Source organism: Miscanthus floridulus, chromosome 5 (genome assembly GCF_019320115.1).
Source record: "Miscanthus floridulus cultivar M001 chromosome 5, ASM1932011v1, whole genome shotgun sequence".
Taxonomy (NCBI): Eukaryota; Viridiplantae; Streptophyta; class Magnoliopsida; order Poales; family Poaceae; genus Miscanthus; species Miscanthus floridulus.
In genome coordinates this window covers 92,969,148-92,990,782 of record NC_089584.1, presented here as the reverse complement: position 1 = coordinate 92,990,782, position 21,635 = coordinate 92,969,148, and the positions used below count along the sequence as shown (strand labels likewise).

Here is a 21,635-nt window from a genome sequence, read left to right as displayed (position 1 = left end):
TGAAGAAATATACAAACTCAAGTTTCCTGGTTGTGTACCTCTTCATCCTGTCATATTCAAATGCCATTGGTTTGATCCCAAAGAAGTGATAAAGACCCCTGAGCTTGGGTTAGTCGAAGTTCTAAAGTCATCCATCTTGTTAGGAGATGACGTGTACATTGTGGCCCAACAGGCCACGCAAGTTTATTATCTCTCATACCCGTGCCAAACCAAAGACCGTCTTAAGGCGTATGATGTTGTGTACAAGGTATCGCCGCATGGTAAAGTACCCGTCCCAAACGATGATGATTATAACATCGATGCAAACACATATGACGGAGAGTTCTTTCAAGAAGAAGGATTAGAAGGGAGTTTTGAGATTGTCTTAGATGTAGATCTCGCAATGGAAGTAGACAATGATACGATCATTGTTGACGGGGATGATGGAGAGGAGGTTCACAACGCGAAGGACTTGTTATTACTTGAGCAACACCATTCAGGCAGTGTCGCTAGTGATGAGACTTTGAGAGACGATCATAATTACAGTCGACAATAGCGATGATGAGATTTTTGGCCCACCTATCGATGATCTTGATGATTATTTCTAGTACATGTAAGATCTGTAGTACTTATGGCAATTTTATACATGTATGATACATTTACTTATTTTGCATCTCTTTTATACATGTATGATATATTTACTTATTTTGCATCTCTTTTATACATGTATGATACATTTACTTATTTTGCATCTCTTTTATACATGTATGATACATTTACTTTTGTATATGCGTACTGATAGTTTATTCCTTTTGTTGCAGGTGATTGATGGTGGGCGGTGGAATCAGGAAGCTTAGGTCGGTTATGACCTTACTGGCTGGTGGCGAGGGGTCCAGCCAGGGTGGAGGAGGAGGGCGTGCACAGACTGAGGGTGGAGGGCGTGCCCAGGGAGGAGGAGGACGACGACGATGAGGGCGTGCCCAGGGAGGTGGAGCCCAGGATGGAGGAGGAGCCCAGGGTGGAGGAGGAGGACGGCGACGATGAGGGCGTCGAGAGCCGACACCTCCTCCACAGGACGACGACCACGAGTTCGTAGCGGCCACGGAGGAGGATGAGGAGGAGGAGGAGACCAGGGAGGAGATAGCGGAGGCGGTGGAGGAGGCACGGAGGGAGGATGCTTCCGAGCGGGTTGAGCGCGAGGAGGATGCCGACTTGGTGGCAGAGGAAAATGGGGTGCCTACGGTTTGGATACGAGGGTCGTCGCGCCTCCCAGACTTACCCATACAGAGACGGCCAGTGATTCGACCATCCGGAACTAAGTAAGTAATTTTTGCATGTTAACACTAATTCATAGGTTTTTAAGTTATAACAGAAACTAATATTCAATCTCAATAACTTTGTGCAGGGATTGGGAAATGGTGATCCCAGGGAGTCACTCTCGCCGAGTAAACGGGATCCTGGGTCTTCTGTGCAGGGCAAACTACCCCGGGATGGTGAGGATCGATGGTGTTGTGCAGCCCGCCATGAAGTGGTCCCACTGGCACGCCGCCAGCGATCAGACTGATCGAGCTGGCAGGTGTTATAACAGCAAGGCCGACCGGGTGATGAAAGAGCTGTGGGTACGTGTTCATCGCACTATGCTGATAATAACATCACATTAATTGTATATTACTGACTGTATTTGCTTGTAGGATTACTACACCTTGGCGGAGGGAGTACGTAGGGAGGACGCGGATGACGTGGTGAACAGAGTCTGTGTTCACCGAGTGCAGGACCTCTTCTACGAGACAAAGCTCCTGTGCAGAAGAATTTACCATGCCCGCAGAGGAAACAGAGTCACCAGAGCGCAGGCAGTGCACCTGCCCCTAACTAAGGAGCAATACTTGACGGTAAACATGAGATTACATCGTCTGTGATTAATTGCACTGAAATTGATTTATGATTTGTCATGTGCTCGTGTACGTGCAGGTGCCTCCTGCTTGGTGTGCGGGGATGGACAACTGCTGGGAGGCCATTGTGGACACGTGGTTGAGTGAGGAGTACGAGCAATATCACGCCGTACGCTCACGTTGCCGTGCGATGATGCAGGGTTCCTCGCACAAACAAGGGCCCACTACCCTCAAGGAATATGCAGCCAGATATGTACGTGGATTTCATTTCGTTGTTGCTACGCTAACTTCTGAATGCATAATATCTTATTGTTGTGCTTCTTCCTGCAGACGCAGGTTCCACCCCGGCCAGGAGTGCGCCTCGTTCAAGGCATATGCCTTGGCACACAAGGGCAAGGCAAAGGACCCCGACCTCGTCTACAACCCGGAGGACCCGCCCGAGGCATACAGTAACCTGAGCGTGCACAGTCGCCTCAGCGAGTACACGGCGATGGCGAGAGAGATCCATGGGCCAGAATTTGATCCGAGCACCGCTGACCTCGAGGGTGACATCGTCATGAGGTTGGGACCAGGTAAGCCACACGGGAGGTACTACATGGGCAACAGCACCATAGACACGGCCAACACTCAGACACTCGCCCAGATTAGAGCCCGGAGCACGAGTTTGAGCCCGGCCATACGCCCACGCTCACAGCCCCAGGTGGTAGCACTCCAGGTTAGTTCTGTTGCATTCGTTGTCCATTCATTTTCTACCCATTCTTTATTTGCATTCTAACTATGTGATAAATAATTGTAGGCCCAGATTGAAGCCCTGCAGGAGTCACAGCAGGCCTCACAGAGCCAGTTTCAGGCCCTCCAGCTATCGCACCAGGCCGAGTTGGCACAGGAGAGGGCGCGAGTGCAGGCCCAGCTTGAGGCCTTCCAGCAGTCGCAGAAGGCCTGGTACGAGTACATGGCCAGCTTTTCTCAGAGCATGGGCCAGCCTCCACCGCCTCCGCCGCCGCCGATGATACCGTTGGTGCCTCCACCTCCGCGCGACGGCACTCCTGTGAGTCACTCTTCATCTTGAAAGGCTTTTTCAGTTCAGATTGTGCTACAGTCAACACTATCATGTTAGAACCTAGAAGAGAGTAGGATACATACATGTATAAGTTAGATTATTAGTAATATTGTTCAGACCTTGAAAGGCATCATGTTAGGTTCTACATGAGTACATAGGTGTTTGCCCAATTCATGTTCAGTCTACTCGACCATGTGTGACGATATCTTGCACATAGAGGAGACCTAAACAGCAACTAACTTGATATGTGTTATCTATTATATGCCTATATATTGATGTCACTGTTAACTGGTCTTTCGAAGGAATATTTGAATTTGGCATACTACCTTATGATTAATTGACAAATATGTTTATTTTCTTTTGCTCCCTCATTCCAGGGACCTTCTACAGCTGGATCGAACAACGATCAAGACTTGGACTTGTCTCCGTTTCTCGGTAGGGCTCCGACCATGTGACAGGACCATGTTTCACTTGTTTGTATGTTGAACTTAGAAGTGGGTTGAACTTTGTGGACTTTGGACATGTTGATGGTGTTTGTGGACTTTGCATTGTGCTTGTGACATTTGTTGTAGCTATATGTTGGTTATAATGAGTGGATGTGACATTTGTGGACATATATGTGATATATATTGTCTATCTGTTGGTAACTGTGATATTCTGTTATAATTGTTGTTAATTGTGGCTGGATATGCACTGAAACAAACAAAAAAAATACTGTGGACAAGTTTTACCGAGTGTTACACTCGGTAATGGTCATGTTTACCGAGTGTTACACTCGGTAAAACAGAGAACAGAACCAAATTGGTTCTGATTCTGTTAATTTTGCCGAGTGATGCCATTTTTTACCGAGTGCCACGACCCCACTCGGATATATGTGCCATTTTTTACCGAGTGGAACACTCGGTTAACGAGTTACATGTTTACCGAGTGTTACTGGTACACTCGGTAAACTATATTAGGGAAAAATATTTGCGGAATTGTTTTAATCATGAAAATGGTTATCTGTTTACCGAGTGCTATGTCTAACACTCGGTAAACGACGCCGTTAACGGCAAGCTTGGGGACTGACGACCGTCACGTCGTAGTTGTTTACCGAGTGCCGGCGTAGCACTCGGTAAGATTTATTCTCCGAGTGCCCCGTTAGTTGACACTCGGTAAACTAACTTTACCGAGTCGTTGTTTACCGAGTCATGTTTACCGAGTGTGGCACTCGGTAAACAATTTACCGAGTGTTTCTCCATATTTACCGAGTGTTTATCACACTCGGTAATTAATCAGTATCCGTAGTGGTGGGCGTGGCAGACCTCACGCTCGCGCTGCCGGTCAAAGCGGACGAGGCGTTGCCTGCACCTAGGCCGGCCGTGGCGAGCAGAGTGCGTCTCTTTGGCATTGACATCGGACCAGGGGTGCAGACGCCGGCGGCGCAACAAGGCTCGTCGTCTGCGACAGTCATCGGCGTCCACCAGTAGGAACAGTCAGAAGGACAACTAATTTTGAGGCCTAGTGCGGGCATGCAAAAGCATGTAGAGGAATACAGTACTTAACATTGTTTCCTTTTTCAGTGTAGAAGATATACGGATCTTTTCCCCCTATGTTCACGGAGAACAGTTTACTCTTTTTTTGCAGACAATTGAAAATACAAATGCAGTACATGTTCTGGCTTACTATGTTTTTCTTGATTTTTTAAGATGGTTATTATATGGTGATGTCATCACCACCGGTGTGAGAGCATCTCCGATAGTTCTAAAAAAAATCAATTGGTAAATCAATGAGTTTTTTAGGTGGACAAAAAAGTTGGAAGCACGTTTGTTAAGTTTCTTCACCAATTTCGAAAATCTTCTCCTAAAATATAGAAGACAATGATGCATCAAGATTCCTGAACTATTTCTAAATCACCATATGCACTTTTATACTTTCTTCTTCTCTTATATATTTGCATTGGGAATCCTATATTACTCTTTATTCTTCCTCGTATCCTTCCAAATTTGCAGCTCGGTACACACATATATTCCACCTTTAGATTTGCAGCTTGATACGCACGTATATTTCTACACAATTAGGTCGATTTTTATGCGAAAAGATTGGGAGTTAAAATATAAAGTTGGTGGAGATCAGTTTTTTTTTTAATCTTGCAAAAAAAAATCAAGATTGGAAGTGGGCTTTCAGAACTCTGGTGGCTCTGACCACGTATAACTACCCCAACAACAAGGCCACTAGGCCAGTTTTTCACTCCACACGAAGGCTAAACACTAAGGCCTCTTTGGGAGAAAAAAAATTATGTTTCTTGTGTTTTTCTATGAAATTTCTATATGATTCCTGTGTAATTTGTACATTCCAATGGGGCTCTAAACCAAGTAAATGCGGATGGTATATTCTTATTTTTCCTTTTCTTTTAAGGCACATATGCAATCTTTTTTCCTCCAAAATATAGTAGATACATTTAAACATTCATGCATGCTCAGCTCACCTTATGAACACACAAAAGCACCCCTTACCCCTGTAAACACATTGGGAATGTTAGCTTGAGAGTGAAAATTTTGTCATAAAGTGCTCCGAACAAAGTTTTATTTTAAGATTTAAGAATAAAGAAAGTATTCCAGCCTCTTCCATCCACAAGTGAATGACTCTAACCGGCTCCCAACAAAGTAAAAGTTATACATCTAGTTTCATCTAAAGGATTGAAATGACCTGTTGCCCCAGAGATGTAATACTCACTACTACAGGAATCAATTTGCGCAGCGTGGCCAAAATGCGCTCCGTGGCGGGCACCTCTTTTGCCCGCCACGGTTAACCGGTGGCCGGCCAGCGAGGCCGGCCACCGGGGTGCCCGCTGCGGGAAATTGGTTTACCGCGGCGGGCAACCTTACCTGCCCGTCGCAGGAAATAGTTATTTACCGCGGCGGGCGGTATGAATCGTCCGCCGCGGTTAATACGGTTTACCATGGCGGGCTCTTTAAACTGCCCGCCGCGGTAAAGAGTTGATTTACCGAGGCGGGCGTTTTATGTTGCCCGCCGCGGTAAAGCCTATACAAATACAGAGCACAGACCCTCCATCTTCTCCACGGGTCTTACTCTCTCAAAACTCATGGGGGGAGGCTTTGCCCTAAAATTTGAGGAAACTTTTGATTTGAGTTGAAGGGCTTGGATTTGAGGGAGGAGGACATCATAAGAGGTTCATAAAGGCTCTCCCTCTCTCCTTCCATCCTCTCTCTCTATTTCCATCACCTAGAGTTCTCTTTAGATCTAGATCTAGATCTAGATCAATTTTAATGGAAAAAATGATGTCATGTATTTCTTTAACTTTAGATTCATCATAGATGCATGCTTCATCTTTCACATCGTCATTTCCTCTCTTTTTCATGATTTTGGATGTAAAAATCATCAATTTCTCCTAATTCTTCTTTATTTAATGTTGATTGTGATGGATAATGTTCGCAGATATGATGGATAGATCGGAATGGATGTACCGGATCGATAGAGTGAATGATCCGCGGTACCTCTTTGAATTAAGGAAGTTTATTGCGGTTGGTAAAGCTCACCGTGAGAGACTGAAGCGGATGACAACCATATGTCCATGTTCTCGTTGCAAGAACCTGAAAGCCCACCGAGACAGCGAGGTGCAAACTCAGTTGACCGTGGGTGAGGGTTACATGCACCCCAAAGAAGATATTAAAGATTTCAACCAAGACCAGATCCCTGCCAACTATGCTGCCGTGATACTTACATGGTATGCGACCCAATACGAAGAATTTGAAATGGAATATCCAACTGCACAAGGGGTAACGATCCTTGGAGCTGCCATTGGTTCCGAAGTCCTGTGGAACAAGGACGACATAGAGATCATTCTCTCGACGCCGACTTCTACGCTGATGGCGACACCAGCATCACAACCATCCGTTGCCGGATCTTGTCCCCCTGATGATCTAGATCACGGCGACGGCGATGACGAAGGCAATGGCGGGGATGACAAGGGAAGGAAGTCACCCCGAGGCACAAGCCCTCACCCTTGTTCTCCTCCTCCAACAACAAGTCCACCTCCACCTCCCGACAGTCCGTCTAAGGGCACAAGCAAAGGACCGGGAGGCACGGAGGAATCGAGGGCAAAGACACCGCCTGCTGCCATTGCGAGCACAAGCCACTGTCCTCCACCGCTGGCGAAGACTAAAGGCGACCAAGGGCATCTCACATACTCACTTGAGTTCAAAAGGTATGGTAGCGGCGAGCATAATTTGCTAATAACTTTTCTTTGCCATAATATGGTACTAACATTTCTATCCCAGGCCGAGATCACCTTTCCATCTATTTCCTGAATCGGATGACTGCCCCGGCCATTACGAGCATGGGAAGTTCATGATAACCAAGGCCCAGCTCATCGACGAGGAAAGGTGGGAGACAAGGAGGTTTCATCTCTAGTACATGGAAGCGGCAAAAGCTGGCCTACATGGTTTTCTAGTCAAGGTTGTGGCGGAGTACTTCCACTTGCCCAGCAACGATGTAGAACTCCCCGTGGACTTCCACGACATGTACAGACTACTACGGGAACAAGACCTTGACATCGCCCAAGTCACCTTGTTCTCTATGTAAGTGATGAATTGCAAGTTTCACATATCACCTGCCTTTGAATCGGTCAAGACTACTTATATATGCCACGATGGCTTGTCCTTGCAGGTTGATGGCCTATATATCCAAGGAACTAAAACTTGATGTTATCTATCTATCTCCAATGCATATTGCTCAAAGAGTCATCATTGGTTACCACCTAGATGACAATCATCCAACCATGAAAGACTTGACCAAGCGACAGAGAGAGGCGCATAGGAAGAAACTGATGGACAATGAGAAGTTGAACATTTCAAGGTACATATTAGGAGCAATGAAGAAGATCAGGAGAAATGGGTGTATCGTAGCTGCCTACCACTTTGGGTAAGTCGAAGACATGCCTGTAGAGATAAGTGGGTAGCTAGCTAGTATTATTATTTCTCGTCGTAACCTGTATTTTGTTTCAATGGCGCAGCCAAGGCCTCGAGGGTCATTGGGTTGCATTTATCATCTACCCTCAGGATGGCAGGGCCTGCGTATTTGATTCGTTGAGAATGCCAAACTTAAAAGGGTACAAGGCCTTTGAAGATTGCCTCAGAGTGTAAGTGACTAAACTGTCTTCTCATATGCGTTCTAATGCCCTGCCTAATACTAGTACATTTCGTATAGCGCTTATAAGGAGTACGTGAAGGATCCTGAATGCTATGATCGATGAACAGAGAATTTTAAGGCTAAGCATAAGAACCGCATCAAAATCAGACGCAACTTTCCGGTAAGTATTTGAAAAGTTTAATTGTGCTTTCTGTTCATAAGCATTCTAATGCCTGTATTCTAATGCTTGTGTATCGATCATGCAGTGTGCCAAATAACCGGTAGGATCACAAACCTGTGGCTTCTACGTCCGTGAGTACCTGAGGGAGTGCAAGCAGTACAGCAGCAGTTGGAGGGTGCTCAAGAATGGATTGAACTGGTGGAGAGACGTGCAGAGCACCCAACACTCCTTCAAGCAGACAAAGGCGGACATATGTAAGTTTGTCTTAGACAAATGCGTGCTTGAAGGGAGCACGTTCTTCAATGAGAACAGCCAGCTAGCGATTTTACCGGAGTACGAGAGGCTGAGGAAATGGCCCACGATGATGCGTCCGCAGGATTACTCCTTAGGGCATGTATAACGACTTTAATATGTAAATGTAATGAATTAACGATGACAAGAACGACTAAGTGAATGTATATATATATGTATATTATCTCATGTGTAATGCCTGCATACTTTTTAAGTTTAATCTGTGAAATCTGGATGTGATTTGAATTTGAATTTGAATTTGAATTTATATGCCTGCTGTATTTTTTTTTAATTCAAGAAATAATTTACCGAGGCGGGCAAATCATAATGCCCGCCACGGCTAATGAACATAACCGCGGCGGGCCACGAAAGGTGTCCGCCGCGGTAAAATAATTTACCGCGGCGGGCGGTGCAACGTGACCGCCGTGGTAAAAGTATATTTACCGCGGCGGGCACGTTACACCGCCCGCCGCGGTAAATCGGTTAACCGCGGCGGGCAAAGCCGCCCGCCGCGGTTAAGCCACGATTTACCGTGGCCTCTAGACCGCGGCGGACGGCTTTGCCCGCCGCGGAAAATAAAAAGCGTCCGCCTCCAGTAAAGTTTATGTAGTAGTGACTAGGTGTTATATATGTGTTTTATTGTTTTTCTACTACTAGAACAAAGTTTTATTGTTTTTCAATAGGATTGAAATGACCTATTGCCCCAGAGATGTAACACATTGGGAATGTTAGCTTGAGGCTAGCCACGCAGCCGACGCGAGCGAAGCCCAGAGCGGGGACGGCCCAGATAGAGTCAGTTAAAACACAGCTCGGCGGTGACCGGTGTGAAACGGAATTACGGATTGGTGTAGGATTCGGTGACTTGGCTAACTGAGCCCGGCAGTTGCGCGCCGTCCCGGTATCGGTTTCGGACTCGGGAGTCCTGGCCGCCGACGTTTTCATGGGTGGCGCCGCAATATAAGGCAGCGATCTCTGGCCGGAGAAGTGAAACCAACTCATCTTCTCTCAACTCTCAAGTCGAGCAGCTGGTGGTGGTGGTGTCCGCGTCGTTGGGACTCGGGAGTGCGGCGGAGCAACCCTAGTACCCTACTTCAATTCACACCAAGCCAGCGGAGCCATAACGCGTACACCCGCGCCGCCGATGGCAGGCTCCTCTGAGGACGAGCGGCGGCGGCCGCCGCCGCCGCTGTCCCGCTGATCTACGTGACGCCGAGCCGGAGGAAGGCGAGCTGGTCCCCGGGTGCGACTCCGACGTGGACACCGATGACTACTACAACAACCACAACTACTATTCCTCGAGCGACACAGATGAGACGACCAGCGACTGCAACTGCGCCCGCTCCGTCGTCCCGGCGAACTACGGCGGCGCCGCCGGCCCGTCCTCCGCCGCCGCTGCGGCGAACAACAACGGCAACACCGCCAGCTCGTCCCCCGTCGTCGCGGCGCCGGCGGCGGTGCTCGCGTGCCCCGTCTGCGGGAAGGAGTTCCGCAGCCGCAAGGCCGTCTGCGGGCACATGAAGGTTCACCAGCAGGGGACGATTGGGCGCCGCCATGAGCAGCAGGGGATCGGGAAGGACAAGGGGATCAAGCGCAATGCGGCTGTCACGGGGGGCTGGGGCGGCACCGGCAAGCGAGGCTGCTCCGGGTGTTGGAGCAAGCCTGCCTCTCCCAATGCCCAACCGGACCAATCCATGGCCATCGTCGTTGCAAACCCCAAAACTGTCTTGCAGCCGATGCCCTTGGCGTTACGCAATGCCCGTGCCCATGGAGCCCGCAACGCCAAATCCCTCATCCGTGCCCATGGCGTCCGGAACACCGAATCTGTCGTCCGTGCCCATCGCCTCCACGATGACCAATGTTTCCGACGAGAGCAGCTCTGCGAAGCCGATGCACGGTGATGCAATGGAGACAGTGGTGGCAGGAGCAGACAACCCACCCACCGAAGCCGTCGTCCACGAGCAACCCATTGAGCCGCCGCCGCCGCCGCCTGATGCAGAGGAGGAGCGAGTTCAACTTCCACCCGTCCACCCGCACCCCATTGCGCCGCCGCTTCCAGTTGCAGGTCGCCAAAATCCGAACGGGTACACATGCAAACAGTGCGGCGTGTGGTTCGCGATGCACCAGGGCCTCGGTGGCCACATGGCCGGCCACAAGACCAGGGAGCTCGCCGCCGTTCCATGCCGCCGTGACGTCCAAGCCGGAGAAGGTGCACGTGTGCAGGATCTGCGCTGCGGTGTTCCCCGCCGGAATACAGCTCGGCGGCCACATGAGGAAGCACTATACTGGCGCAGCCGATCGTGCCCAAAAAGAAGCCGCGACTCGCCGTCCAGCCCCTTCCACCGCCGGCGGATCAGAGAATCCCTCGAGCCTGCACCTAGGCCGGCCGTGGCGGGCAGAGTGCGTCTCTTTGGCGTTGACATTGAGGCGGGGCCGCAGACGCCAGCGGCGCAAGAAGAAGGCTCGTCTGCGACTCAGGCCCCCTCGGCGTCCACCGGTGGGGAGCAGTAACCTTAGCCTATAATGGAAAGCTTCGCCTGGACTTCCACGTGGAACGGAAGTTTCAGTTTGTTAGCTAGGAGCAGAGAACAAGTAATCTAGAGGCTACTGGGGACACCCTTACAAAAGTGTAGTGTGTACACATGTACTAGTACTATACATAAGAATACATAGTATTGTTCCCTTTCTACTGCATAGAAGATTTCAGATTATATTATTTTTCCTTATTTCAGCACATGCACTTGTGAGCACGGAACATACTTCTTTTTCATCCATATTATATAAAGCATAAATTTGTCCATGAAGATGACTTAACGCTTGCCGGAACGTTTGGGGCAAGCTTAAACTGCGCAATAATAGGTTCTAGCCTTTGTCCCATGCATGCGCACGGACTAGTTTACCAAATGCCAATACTCCAAACAGCATCTCCAAGAGTACCTAAAAGAGTCTCCCAATCCAAGAATTTTGGCAATATAAAAAAAAACTTATCTCCAACAACTCCTAAACCCACCTCCCATGGCCTATTCATTTCGTCGTAAACGATCGTGGATTATTTACTGCTGGCTGGTTTGGTGTGAGAAAAATACTATTCCAACTTATAATCCACGATCGTATACGAGCAAGCAAACAGGTTGCCAATCTTTTGTCACTCGAAAAAAAAAACCACCCTCACGCGCGTATATCGTTGCCCCAATCTGAGGTGGAAGGACGTGGGGAAGAAAAAAAAGTAGGACAGGTTCCTGATCCAAATGTAAAGGATTCTTGATATAAAATTACCTTCTATCTTTTAGGCGCGAGATTTTAGAAACGATTGGAGTTGTACCTTTTTTCATATCTCCTAATATATTTTGCAAAGGTTGAAAAACATGTTTTGGGGAGTATTTTTTAGATCCCATTGGAGATGCTCTAATAAGAATAAATACCAATAAATTAAAATTATATATATTGTATAAGGAGAGTCTAATTTTATAAGGCATATGTTTTTTGTCCTCCCTAGTAATTAGGCTTGGAGATTAAGATATCACCTGTTCAAAAGGTTGAATAGTCATTTTAGTCTCTCAACAACTACTGCCTGAACGTTCACTCCCTCGTAATTTCGTCTCTGTACTTTCAAAACGATAGTGAAGTCCTCAACGTTTACTCATGGGCTCAGTTTCATCTCCGGACTATCAAAGTGACCTTTTCAATCCTAATGCTTTGCATTTTGGGCTCAGTTTCAACCATGAACTATCAAAGTGTATTTTTGTCCTTAAACTTTTCTTTTCAGCTCAACTTCATCCATTGTCCTATGTGAAACACAGCACCAGCATTGCGCAAAAAAAAAAAAAACACAGCACCAGCATACCTGGTAAGCTCTAGCATCGTCCATGATTTTTTTTTTTTTTGACCGAAACAGTAGAGGAATCCCATGCCTATTTTTTTTTCTTTTTCTCGTTAAATGAAAGAATGCTATTTACAGAAAATGAATTACAAGGCAACTAGCCCAAACAGAAAAAACCATCTCATACATTGTAGCTATCTCTCCAAAGATTAAGAGGGGTTTGCATGCTCGGTTTGGCTTTAATACAAACTAAGCCTAATTCTTCTTTGAACTCTCTTCTCCAAATGTTGATGTCGATCTGGCCTTTGTTTCTTGTTGTCCAAATGATCCAGCAGGCTGTAATAAAGATTTCTCTGAACATTGGGTCCCCAAAGTTGGTTCTAGCCTATATTACCATGTCCAGTTGTGGCAGATTTAAGTTCCAATGGATGGGAATGGAATTCCAGCAGTCTTGGCTGAATGGGCACTCAAAGAACAAATGGAATTCCAGCATCGTCCGTGATTGGAGATAAAATAATAATTAGTGGACAATTAGAAACTCTTTAGCAGACATTAATAATTCTAATACTTTACTTGAACACATTTCCTACATAGCATTGCCTGAGATGAGGATACCCTTCAGGCAACACGCCCAGACACCTCTCTCTCTCTCCCCCCCCCCCCCCCCCCCCCCCCCCCCCCCAACGCCCTGCGAGGTCCTCCCCGCGCCCCACCGTGGATCTGGCAACCTCCCAACTCCGGCGAGCGGATCCGATGGCAGCATGGAGGCTTCGGGGCAGATCTGGCGGCGGCGGCCATGGCAGATCCAGCGGGGTATATATCCTCCTCCTAGATCTAAGAGTTAAGGTTCCGGCTATTTTTCCCTCTCATCTTCCACAACTCCGGCAGGCTTAGAAAGGGAAAGTTTGGGGAAGAAAGGTCGGTCAGACGGTGAGGATGGTGGAGGGTGGTTTAGGGGCCCTGGTGGCAGTGGAGGCGGCCAGGCTAGGGAGGGGCGGGGGCATCGCGGCTATTTGCCGGAGTTGGAGGAGAAAGCGGCGGTGGGAGGGGGGAGAATGAGGCCCCTGCGGGCGTGATAGGGTCTCACCAGAGCTCCGTGGCCGCGGCGGCGGAGCTCCGACGAGACCCTAATGGAACCACGGGGCGGTGGGCAACAGCGGGGCGAGGAGCGGGCCGGTGCGGACGCCATGACGAGAAGAGGAAGGTGAATAGTGTGTTGCCTGAAAGAAATGAATTTTTTAGGCACCTAGAATATAGTAAATCCCTTATTTTAAATGTTGTCTTGTAATGGTAATGATGTTCTTTATATATATCCTACAAGATTGTTTTTGTGGGAATAATTGCGGCTGCTAGGAACACTATTTAGTACCTTGAGAACACATTCATGAAATAGAACAACATTAGATCTACAATTTTTCTCTTAGCTATTTCTAACCAATTGCGAACAAAAATAATATTTTTTCCATAAGCTAAAAGATATTTAGTTACTGGAATGAAAAAATATAATTATAACTGAATAGTATGATATCGGATCTGAATGGTCTGATTATTCATATTCGAGGATATTTGGATCCATATTCATATTCATTTTGATGTATGGATATATAAATATCTAAAGTGTGCTATCTGTCGATAGTCGGGAACAATGCCAAGGACACTGGTACCTAACGATGATCTTCCATCTTGAATCGCATGTGGTCCTGGAGCCGACCATTTGACATCATGGCGTTCCATGTAGGACATAGGACAAATGGGACAATTGAGGAAAAAGAGATTAAATGCACTTTGGTAGTTCATAGGTGAAACTAAGCCTAAAATACAAAGTTTAAGGACCAAAATGATCGTAGACCCAATAAATTTGAGGACTGGAATGGTTATTTTTAAAGATTAGAGATGAAATTATACCTTGGAGGATCAAAATGACTATTCTATCTGTTCAGAGTCCAAGGATAATCTATTTACAACTGTCCTCATATGGCACATGAGAAAAAGAAAAAGAAAAACTTGCTTAGGGCAAGCATACTGTAACACATCAACAATCGCATAGATCCTCATTTGAAGCTATGCAAGATTTTTTATGACATAGATGAGAGAGGAGTCGAGGGAAAGAAACAACCCCTCGTAAGCTAAAATTTAGGACTACAAGACAATTTGTGCATCAATGTATAAGTTTGTTGTTGTAATGCAGCTTGCAACATTTATATTCCTTTTGTTCTGTGAACAAATTAAAAAATTATGAGCTACTATGACAATCAAAAAGCCATCTTATTGTTTAGGTTGTCTAATAAATTGACTCAAGATTATATGCCACTGTATAAGATTGTCTATAAGACAATATCAATATACTTGCCTTTAGAGCAACTACATTAGTGTTGTCTTATAAACATTCTCATATAATGCTACATAATCTTGAGTCTTGAGTTATCTTCTAGTGACTCATTACGGCAATCAAATCACAATGAAAATCTATTTCTCGCACCACATAGTCCAAATAATGCTCGGCGGCTGAGAGACCGGGGAGTCCTTCATCAATTCTCACGGACAGGGCCTGGAGCTCTTTGCTGACAATAAACTGCTTCACCGCCTGAAGATGCTACTGCAAGTTTTGACAACCTACATTGTATAGCACTAGCTCCGATTCAGATAAAAAATGGACGGTCAGAACTTATCTGACTCGAACAAAACGACCAGAACTAGTAAAAGCAGCCCATGTTTCCTGCTGCTTTCATCGGCCGGAATGCCATTTTGTTAGTATTGAACTAAAGAACCAAGTAACCAACGCAATACAACGGCACAGCTACGAGTAGCTCCTACACTCACCTGGTCACAGCATAGGTGCAGCTCTCAAGGGTCAGAGCCCTCTCTTCTTTTTTTTACACCATTCCGTCATATGCTCGGCTGCTTCCCTTTACCTCCCAGCTCTGTCGCGCCATGCTTATATTTCGCGACGAGCCGGGGACTCCTACAGGCTACGTCCTACCATTCTGTCTACCACCCTTCCACCTCTTCAGACGCTTCAGTTCCACCACCACAACGCTGATGTTGTCAGTGCTGCCCCGCGACATGGCGAACTCCACCAGCATCGCAGCGGCATCGCTACCCGAGCTCCCGTGGACGGTGTCAGGGTACTTGGCAGCCGCGTGCCCGCACAAACAGTTCCTCGCGACCTTGCAAGCCTCCTCGTTGGTCATGACGTCCCACAGCCCGTCGCTCGCCAGGATGATGAACTCGTCTTTGTGCGTACGCTCCGTAACAGTCACCTCTGGTTCAGCTGATATGAATGGCTTCATGTAATAGTCACCTGAAATAGCAGACAGAAGAGATTCAGTGATCGGTCCATAATAGAGCACGATCTGTGAGAGAATGTCTGTCTTAAACAATGGAGAGATAGCAATGTATTGAGCAATTCAAATTCATCAGGTTCCAAGTCCACAGAGGGTCTTAAACAATGGAGAGATAGCAATGTATTGAGCAATTCAAATTCATCAGGTTCCAAGTCCACAGAGGATTTTGCAAGTTGCAACTCATCCTTATGAGGTTTGCTGCTTCACTAGTCATCATACGGGACCACTACTGGCACAGCATGGCTTATTGGACTCAAGGTTCAGGGTGCACAGAGCATGGCATTGCCGAAAAAATCACAATGAATGTTTCAAAAAAAATCACAATGATCCAAGTGATAACATGATCAACTATCATGCAGTCATGTTCATTGTTTCTCCTTACCAAAGCTACTGCAATTGTTAGACAGTTGAGACTCTAGCTAGAAGGACGGTGATTGTCACCTTCACTCACATGGACAATGTATAGAACAAAAGGAGACATCATCGTACCAATTGACCTTGACGTCGAAAGCACCCCCAGGACACGGTACCCATTCCAGTTGATGACCCTGCCACCTGCTGATTCTACCCTTTCCAACTCATCAGGCCTATCTGGCTGTACAGTTAGAAAAAAGTTTTCATTAGCATTACCTGTGACAAACAATACGTGTTAGACAAAGCTGAAACTGTAAAACAAGTACAGTAGTAGGAAAGGAAATCTCAAATACGTGTTAGACAAAGCCGAAACAGACGAATTCAACACTGCACTGAATCAGCAACAAAATGCGCATCACTTTGATTAATTTGAAATTCTGGACTCAGACAATGATTAGACATTGCAAAACTTGACAACTTATTACAATTCACATATCAAAGTTTGAAGAACCTAATCAGTTATCACTATAATGGGACTTGAACACTCATTTGGTATTTCAGACCTCTACTAGGGGCTACCGTTTCCTGTGTTCTGCGGCGTTCAGACAACTTGCAGTTCAGAATGATGGATACAGTAAACAACGCTGCTTTTTGTCTAAAGATGTTATCATAGAAAGATCATATTGTGAGAAGTTGTGGTGGGCATCGAAGCGTGGCACATAAATAAGGTCAAGAAAAAGAATATGTTCTAGTTGCAGGTAGATCAAGTCATATCAAGTGCACCAGGAAACTTCAAGGTTCAGCTATTACCAGAGCACCAAACAGAGTTAACCTCACTTAACCACTTCAGTGTCAATGCATTCTCCTAGCCCCTTACATGCTAGCAAGATAAATCTAAATAAAGCAGGTTAATGAACCCTCCCTCTTTTAGTCCCAGCAGAGTTTCCATGTTTAGCCAGGAGAAAATAAACTGCATTTTCAAAACCATATCCTCGCATTGACCAATTGTGTTAGAGTATACCTGCAACAGTGGCATGATCGCACATCCTACATCATTAGAGTTTAAGGTTTGCATGCCACAAGATCAAGGTTGGTCCCCACATTCACTGCCCACATTGGGAGTGAAAAGACCAAGCCAACAAATAGCAATGCTTACTTAAAGCAGCAGCCTAGCAGGCAACCATCGTACTTGATATGACTTCACAAAGCCGCATCTAAAACAAATTATTTCTCACCTAATGTGACAGTGTTAATGTGCAACACTTCCGTTTTGAAACCCACCCTCGACTTCATTTGCGCACCCAAATGTCAAAAACTTTATTCCCCATCACTGTATCCACTATCTTGTTTCCAGCTAGATAGGCCCTATCCTAACATATGATGTATTACATCAGCTTGAGATATTTAACCCTCCAAATGGCCATGTTCGCTTTGCTGAAAGCAGCTAATTGTTCACTGATTTGTTGTGAGAGGAAAACACTGTTACTTCGCTGAAAAAGTACGGCTGATAAGCCAAGCGAATAGGGCCTCACCATGTCTCCAGCATGCAGTTAGCAGTTAATAGCTAACTACACTGTACAGAAAAAATACCTAAAGCATTGTCGTAGAAGGCTTCTCCCACAAAGCATACTCTATTTTGGTTTACAGATTTACAGATTGATTCAATCCCGTATTAAAAAAAAACATTGATGTAAGACACAAAAAAAAGTTTAAATAACTCACCTAGAAGATGACAGATAAAATGGTGCAGCATCCTATATGGTATGTTTGAAGCAGAATTAGTATTGACTAAGGTGTCAGTAGTGTAGAATATTTAACATAAACAACTGAACCAAGGACATGCACAGTTTCAAGAAATAGATCTAACTGTACATAATATTTTGCAGAGAGGCACAAGACGATGCCACTTTCCCAAGACATATATGACATAGATAAGATGAAGAACATCAAATAGTTGACTACATGACAACCAACGTTAATCCAGGACACTTAAAAACAAAGGTGTTCCTCTGTGCAGCTCTCAACGAAACTACAGGAGCAGAGTGACTACTAATCACAAGGACTGAACCGAGCTAATTAACTACTAAAAGAAAGATGTTTCATTATCTCGCTGCAGTGCACACAGCTAGGGCATGTACGGTGGAGTGAAATCAACCATCTATAAAAAGGGGCCACATATGATTTTATCCAATGTGGACGGAAGAGAAAGATGAGAGACAAAAATGTCATCTAGTAATTAACAGACAGTTTGGGAGCATGAGAGAAATCTCTTATAAACAACATTTTTTTCTACTATAGAGGTATCGTCTATTATATCTAGCCACATGTTATGCAATAATTGGATGCTATTTAGATTGCCCACGTGGGATATAGAGTCATCACACGTGGGATAAAGGATATAATAAAATCCATGTGGGATATAGTCATCTTACAGATCTAAGTGACCATAGCAGTTAGCACCCTACTGAGGCCTTGTTTAGATTGCAAATTTTTGCAATCCGGACACTGTAGCACGTTTCGTTTGTATTTGACAAACTTTGTCCGATCATGGACTAACTAGGCTCAAAAGATTCGTCTCGTGATTTACAACCAAACTGTGCAATTAGTTACTTTTTTTACCTACATTTAATGCTCCATGCATGCGTCCAAAAATTGATGTGATGGAGAGAGAGTGAAAAAACTTGGAACTTTGAGGTAATCTAAACAAGGCCTAAACCAAATAACACGAATGGATTACTGAAATGGAACCCACTCTGTTCTGCTTCCAGAACACTACTAGTCAAACCTCAGTTTCCACGAAGTCGAGCTCTGTCTACAGAAACCATTTGCATGTTGTAACGAATGCGACATTGCATGAGCTGGAAGCAAACAGTGGGCATAAACTAGTTTTATTTTTGGAAGGACTAAACCAGTTAGGCATGTGTGTATATGAAGCAAACAATTATTTCCTCCCAGCTTAAGTATAGAGAATGACCTTGAGATTCCTTCCCGGTGCAAAAGGAGCCCATGAGAGATACTAGTGGGCAGCATATATAGAGGCCAACCAAGCACCCTTGTCGGGTAACCGCGGCCGAATGCCCGTCGTCGCGCCTTGGCCCGAATGCCCGATGGGGAACTTCCACCCGACGTGTCGCCCGCTTTGCCGCGTGAGTAGGACCCCCGGCCAGGTGTAGACCACCCTGCCCGCCGCTTGGCGTTTTCCGCAGCAAACCCTGGCCAGGTGGTAGGGTCCTCGGGGACTAGTCTTTTCTCATTCTCACGCTGTCACGCAGCACGCACTGGGCAGTGCGGCCACGAGCAGGATCGCCTTCCAATTTGGCACAGTGCTACAAAGCAGGCGCCTTGCCGTTGCCGAAAGCCGAAAAAAAAACGGGTGCGACGAAACGAAACGAAACCTGCGGCACGGTGAGACGAGCGCTGCCGCTTCGACACGACCGCACGCCAAAGCCAGGGGGTTTGTTGGCGCGGTGCCGGCGCAGGGGCTTTGGGCGCCTGCCTTTTGCGGCCTGCGCGCGACACCTGTGATCCCGGCAGAAGAAAACGGCACGGCAGGCAATGGCGTCATGACGACGACGTCGACGCGTGCGTAGACGGCGGCGTAGCGTCCCTAATTCTCAGCCGCATCGCGAGCGATTCTAAAAAATCAATGCGGATCTGGGGGGCACTTGGCGAGCTACCAGCTTGCCGCCATCCCCTGCCTTGATGGCAGGCAAGTCGGGAGAATTTGTTTTTTTTTGGGGGGGGCAGCAGGGGGTAGTGCGGGTGCTGGACACTTGTTAATACCTTGTGGTCGGAGGACAGCGGCACGGGGACGCCGCCGCGGGAGAGCACGGCGCGGGAGTCGCCGCAGTTGGCGACCACGATGTGACGGGGCCCCACGACGGCCACCACGGCGGTGGAGCCGCAGCCCATCGTGTGGCCGGCCTTGTTCTTGTTCGCCTCTCTCTCGACGACGACGACCTCGCCGTCCACGCGGGCGAAGCAGGCCTCCATGGCCTCCCTCCAGCGCAGCACGCCGTCCCCGTCGCCGCCCTTCCCGAGTTGCAGCTGCAGACGCGCCACCTCCTCCGCGAGCACCACGTGCAGCCGCTCCCGGCACGCGTCCGCCACCCGCGACCCGCCGTGCCCGTCGTACACCGCGAAGAACTCCGCATCCGCCTCCCCGCCGCCGTCTTTCTCCTCCCCCTCGCCGCTCTTCTCCTCCCCCGCCGCGGCGGCCACCAGGAACGGCGCGTCGACGGCGAACGCGTCCTCCATCTCCCGCCGCCGCCCGATCACCGACATCGCGCCGTGCGACACGGACTTGGGCCACCCCCCCGGTGGCACCACGGCAGAAGCCCCTTCCCGCGGCTCGGGCGCCACCTTCGCAGACTCGCGGGACGAGTCCGCGGAGGCGTCCGACACCGGACGCGCCCGCTTCGAGGCCTCGCCCTGCGCCCCCGCGGATGCAGTGCGGCCCAGCCGCCTTGCCTCCAGCCTCCGACGTCGCGCTAGCTGCGCCACGGCGGCCAGTATCTTGTCCGTATCCGCGGGCGTGGGCGCCTCGTCGAGCGCGGGCACGCCATGGTCATGCGTGCTATCCTGCGCCTCGAGCGCCGGCACACCATGGTCTTGCGCGCTAGCCTCACTGCTGCTCATCGCCTCTCTTCTGCCACTCCCACTACAAGCGGAGCGGAAGGAAGGAGCGCAAAAGAAGCGAGGGCGACGGGGGTCAGGCGGGCTTTAATACCCGCGGCCGCGGCGGTCAGCCGTCGGATCGGCGTTAGATGGCCCGGATGCGCGACAGCCGTATGCGGACGTGGACGGCGCGGATCAGCCGTCGCTCGTCGCGTGGCGCTCGCGAAGGGATGGCTTTCGCGATCTCGGCGCTCGAGGAAGCCCCTGGTGCGCGCGGCTCACGTGAACCCGAGAGACGGGACCCGGAAGATAGGCTATGCGGCCCAGCTGTCAGTGGGCGGTGGTCTGCGTGGAGAAGGCGCTGCCCGCGGCCTCTACGTCTGGGGCCTTTAGGTAACGCGTGGGACCCAGTGCGAAAGGGTACGGGGTTACGTGGAGGAGAGAGAGAAGGATGACCGGCGGGGCATGTCGTGCGATTTTTGACTGGTAGGAATAATTTGGTAGACGCACGCCATCGCCGCATGCCAATGTGCAGGAGATTCAGGTGCCTTTGGTCTTTGGGCGCCAGCTGTTGAGCGCGCAGCCTGCGCCTAGCCATGTCGTGGTATATCTCGGAAAAGTCTTATCTGAAGTAATAAAAACGGTATATACTATAAAATGAGCAGCTAACATCTCATGGACTCTTATTATTGCTAGACAGTACTAGCATAAATGGCTTCCAAGTGAGAGCAGAAGTAACATAATGCTTCAAATAGATTTTAGATCCACCTTGTAAAATTTCAACCAACAAAAAGTTATTGCAAAGTTAGTATTGCGATAGCACAAAATCATTGTGGCTTAAACACATTTTTAAAAGTACAACGTGAACACTCGTACATGTATGGACACTCAACGCATGCACACATGTCATACTCCTATGAGTATTTCTGTTGGATCAAGACAAGAATGATGTCGTTAAATTCAAGAATAAATT

General features: G+C 47.8%; 1 protein-coding gene across 3 annotated transcripts; it reads right to left on the bottom strand.

The window, feature by feature from the left end:
- Nucleotides 1-14,593: 14,593 nt before the first annotated feature.
- Nucleotides 14,594-20,724, bottom strand: LOC136450241 (probable protein phosphatase 2C 8). 3 transcript variants are annotated; one of them, XR_010758285.1, is made up of 4 exons: nt 19,829-20,724; nt 16,181-16,286; nt 15,168-15,648; nt 14,594-14,975 (listed from the first exon to the last, which is right to left on the bottom strand). XR_010758285.1 is itself a non-coding variant. In XM_066450617.1 (3 exons), exons 1-3 carry the CDS (start codon nt 20,681-20,683, stop codon nt 15,317-15,319), a joined length of 1,293 nt encoding a protein of 430 aa, XP_066306714.1. In that variant the 5' UTR covers nt 20,684-20,724; the 3' UTR covers nt 14,987-15,316. The 3 variants fall into 3 exon arrangements, 1 of the variants encoding a protein (XP_066306714.1); XR_010758284.1 differs by having other exon boundaries at nt 14,594-14,960; XM_066450617.1 differs by lacking the exon at nt 14,594-14,975 and having other exon boundaries at nt 14,987-15,648.
- Nucleotides 20,725-21,635: the final 911 nt, after the last annotated feature.